The 4623-nt window shown below is 38.0% G+C and overlaps 1 protein-coding gene across 2 annotated transcripts; it reads left to right on the top strand.

Moving 5' to 3' along the window:
• Positions 1–756: 756 nt before the first annotated feature.
• On the top strand, positions 757–2179 carry xcr1a.1 (chemokine (C motif) receptor 1a, duplicate 1). 2 transcript variants are annotated; one of them, XM_047587589.1, is made up of 3 exons: positions 757–788; positions 886–1924; positions 1957–2179. In XM_047587589.1, the coding sequence occupies exon 2, from the start codon at positions 895–897 to the stop codon at positions 1906–1908; it is 1014 nt and encodes a 337-aa protein (XP_047443545.1). In that variant the 5' UTR covers positions 757–788; positions 886–894; the 3' UTR covers positions 1909–1924; positions 1957–2179. The 2 variants fall into 2 exon arrangements, with proteins under 2 accessions (XP_047443545.1, XP_047443544.1); XM_047587588.1 differs by having other exon boundaries at positions 886–2179.
• Positions 2180–4623: the final 2444 nt, after the last annotated feature.

The raw sequence follows: 4623 nt of genomic DNA, 5'->3' as shown, positions 1-4623 counted from the left end.
AGTTTGCGGAAGAAGTAGAGGCACTGTTGAGCCTTCTTGGCCAGTGATGCTGTGTTGGTATCCCAGGTGACGTCTGGAAAATGTTGGTACTCCGGAGCATGTGTGAATGAGTGTTAATGTTAACAAGCATTTCACACATTTAGGTTTTGTAATTTAGGTATTTAAATCTAATCGTTTCTCCATATGTTGCTGGTATCACTCTGTAACTGTTCGGGAAAGGAACCGCTTGCATAACATTGTCAAGGTGTGTTCTAAGATTATTGGACTCCCTGCTCGCCACCTGAGCACTGTGTACGAGCAGCATGCTAGCGGCCTGGGTCGTCCAATTCTCAAGGACTCAACCCATGCTCTGTTTCCAGCATTTGAGTTGCTGCCGTCTGGTCCCAGGTTCTGATGTCGAGCCTGTAAGGAAAGCAACCTTTGTTCCCAATGTTATTCTCCTCCTGAACTCTAATAACTATACGACGGTCACAATAACTTAAGTCCTCCTGTGTTACACTTAAGTGCAATATCATATGTCCTCTTGTGCAATACTACCTCTTGTGTAATACTACTTTGACACTTTAACTGCAATGCCACTTTATTTTTTACTTTTTTAACCAGGCCTCACTTCATTTATTTTATTTATTTATTTATATACTCTATTTGTTTTTTTTTTTAAAAAGTAGAACAAAAATAAAAACAACAAAATACTCACATACCACACTATCAAAAGTACTTCTCTTTCTCCTCTGTTTCAGTCGTACAGGAGCCGCCACTTTCAACGCTTCGGTCCTATCGGGCAGACGGTAGGTTATTTTGCGATTCACAAAACTATTATGCATAATAATCACAAGAAGTCAATAAATTCGCAGACTAATTCAATATCTCTTTACTGGATTCTAGAAAAGAGCAATGGATGACATTTTAAATGACACACAATACGACACTGACTATGAAGATGAAGTCTGTGACAAAGGCGGAGTGGTCAAATTTGGATCCATTGCCATTCCAATTTTCTTCTCCATCGTGATCACACTGAGCCTGACAGGAAACATCCTTGTCCTTGTAATCTTGGCACTGTATGAAAACCTTAAATCTCTCACCAACATTTTCATCCTTAACCTGGCCATCTCTGACCTCATTTTCACCAGCGGCCTCCCCTTCTGGGCCATTTACCACGTCCACGGATGGTTGTTTTCAGTGATGCTATGCAGAATTGTGACTTTTGTCTTTTTCACCGGGTTTTACAGCAGCATCCTCTTCCTGACCGTCATGACCGTCTACAGGTATCTTGCCGTGGTCCACCCTTTTTCTGACTTGAGCTCACAAAGACTCAGCATTGGAGTTTTTGTGTCTGTGTTTACATGGATAATCAGCATTGGAGCTGCCATGCCTTCACTGCTCTACAGCGCTGTCATCACAATCCACCACAAAGAAAAGCAGTCCCTGGGTTGTGAATACAGTCAAAAAGTGTGGAAAATAGTAGCTGTCTCCCAACAGAATGTTTTCTTCTTGGTTGCTTTTGTGGTCATGGCTTTCTGCTACATTCGAATACTGATGAAAATCACCAAAACAAGATCTCACACAAAGAACAGAGCGGTCAAGTTAGTCTTCTGTATCGTGGCTGTGTTCTTCATCGGCTGGGTTCCGTACAATGTGGTTATTTTCTTGAGTATATTGGCCGACCACGTGATTGTACCATTTGACACATGTGATGCAAGTATCGGTCTTGACTATTTATTCTTTGTGTGCCGTCTCTTTGCTTTCTCCCACTGCTGTTTGAACCCTGTCTTTTATGCATTTATTGGAGTGAAGTTTAGGAGCCATTTAAAGTCACTGCTGCATCGAGTGTTCAAACGTCAAACTCGAACTGAGGAACAGCCAGTCAGAATGCAAAATCTGGTTTCACAAGGATCAATGTACTAGCAATGTTATTTTCTTCCACATACACCAGTGTGCACTTTTTGATTTTGTCTTGTCTTTTTTTCCCCTGTGTATTTGATTCAATGTGTCATTATAGAAATGCTAAGAATCGTTTTAGATGTCAGAATCATGCATATATCATACAATTCCTGTCAGTATGCTTTAAAGTTAACAAAGGCTGTGGTCTATGGGTTGATGAGTGTTAGCTTACACGCTTAGCTTAGTTTCATGTATATGTCACAGCTTTAAATAATACAATAACAAAATATAAATAATATAAATACAAATTAAGTCATTGCACGTTTTGTGTGTGTTTGTGTGTGTGTGTGTGTGTGTGTGTGTGTGTGTGTGTGTGTGTGTGTTTTAAACTTTCTTTTTATTGTTTTTTCCTTGAAAGAAAAAAGGGAAAAGCAAACAAAAACAAACATCAGAAAAAGAATGTGGTGGATTGCCATCCCTTTACAGTCCATTCCTGGTTTACTATCAGTGTGATGATCCTTATCCTGTCGTGGATATTTATACAACCCGTTTGTCCCATTTTTTGCAGCACTATTCCTATTATGAATCAGTTGTTCCATAGTATATATCTCATTCACAATTTTCAGCTAGTCTTCTTGTGTTGGTGGGTTGGACTTGTACCATTTTCTTGTGATAGCATACAAGCTGCTAGAAAAATTTTCAGTATCTGTCTTCTTCTAAGACAACATTGCCTGTCATGATACCAAAACACAATAATGCACATGACTCACACACATTATAACCCAAAATTCTGACAATAACTAGGTGAACATCCTCCCAAAATGTTTCGATTTTAGGACAAAGCAAAATAATTCACATCTACATCTCCACATCTTCTCCAGCATTGCTGTGGTACTGAGGTAGATTTACTCCTTATTTTAGGAGTCACAAAGAACCTAATTAAGTTTTTCTAGTTAATTAAGTTTTTGTAGTTAACTACTGTGTTCTTCAAATATGCAACCATTCATCCTCAGAAATATTCACACCAAGCTCTCTCTCCCACCCAGTTTTCCAAAGGTTGTATTCCCTCTTATCTCCATTAGATGCCCTTATATTGTAGAGAAAATGTCTTTGAATTGTAGGTTTCAATTATGGTCCTAACTATTGCATTTTTATCCAGATTTACACTGTGTTTTATTTCTTTGTTGAAAAAGTCCCCCATTTGCAGATATCTGTAATGGTCTTGTTTACTTAATTCATATTTTTGTTAAATCTCCTGGAAGCTCATGAAATTCCTGTTTTTAATTGCTGTAAATATTGTTGTTAAGCCACTGGGAATCCATTGTTTAAACCTCTGATCAAGAGAACCAGGTATAAAACACCTGTCATAGGCTATCCACCGTAGCAGTCCGAGCTCTTTCTCCAGCTTGTATTTTCGTGCCAAATTAAACCACAGTGTTAATGTAAACTGAGTGATGGTATCCACCTGTTCAGTTATAGTCATTGTTTCCTTTCTATCTCCAATAAGACTATGAACTTCTCTTCCCAATCTGTAATGTTTCAAATTTGATTCTTAGTCTATGACCGTTCCATATAAACCTCGAAATGATTTTATTCCACAGTCTGAATTGTTCAGGTATCTCAATAGGTAATGACTGAAACAGGTAAAGAAGTCGGGGGAGAACACTCATTTTAACTGTCTCTATATGTGAACCAATGTCTAATGAAGGGTAGCCCACCTATCCACATCGTTCCTAATTTCCTTATCCATTTGGTGTAATTAGCTTCATATAAGTCATCAGTGCTTTGTGTTAAAGTGACCCGAAGTTATTTCATTTTTGATGCTTTCCAGTTCAAATTATATTTGAGTTGTATAATTTTGGAAGGGGAGTAATTGAATGTAAGAATTGAGCTTGTATCCAGCTTGTATCCAGAGCATTTGTAGCCGACTGTACAGGTCTCTATAATAGTTATGAACTTTGTTCCAATTTGTTTGAGGTCATATCCTAGCCTAATGTCTTGTGTCATTTTGTGTTGTTGTTCAGTTACAATCACCTTCTCCTTTTCCTTATTATAGACTACCTCTTTAGCTCTTTTAATTGCTGCTGTCTTTGCAACCAATTTTCCCCTTATAACTGCCTGTAAAAGCGTCCCACAAAATAACAGGGGTAAGCTCTCCATTGTGATTTTCTTTTTGGTAAGTTGTGGTGTCTTTCTTAAGCTCTTCTACTATTGGCCTATTATTTAATATTCCCACATTTAACCTCCACAAAGTACTTTTCTCCTGTACTTTCAAATTGACTTCAAGATGAACCGCACAGTGATCAGATACATCTGCTTCTTGAATTTCACACTACTTTACCCTACATAATTCCTTCTTGTTCATGAAGCAACAATCAGTTATACCATAGGTGTTATTAGGGGGTGAGTAATGTGTGTGTAGTGTCTTTTAGAGGGATGTTACTCCCTCCAAGTATCAACTATCCCGAGTTCTCTTGATCATTCTAGTAACATGGCTGGAACATCTATTCTTGTTTGTCGTGTCTAGATTACTATTCATGGCAACATTGAAGTCACCACCGCATATTAATATTCCATCTATTTCTAAGATTATGGTATCAAACAAGGTTTTACAGAATTGTTTCCTACTATTAGGTGGGGCATACACATTAACCGATGTCACCATTTCATTTTCCAGTTTTCCTTTCATAAGAATAAATCTCCCTTCTTTATCACTGATTTCTTTGATACATTCATATT

The sequence above is a fragment of the Mugil cephalus genome, chromosome 6 (assembly GCF_022458985.1).
Source record: "Mugil cephalus isolate CIBA_MC_2020 chromosome 6, CIBA_Mcephalus_1.1, whole genome shotgun sequence".
Lineage (NCBI taxonomy): Eukaryota > Metazoa > Chordata > Actinopteri > Mugiliformes > Mugilidae > Mugil > Mugil cephalus.
The sequence above is the reverse complement of the archived record's forward strand: the minus strand, read 5'-3'. Positions and strand labels throughout refer to the sequence as shown.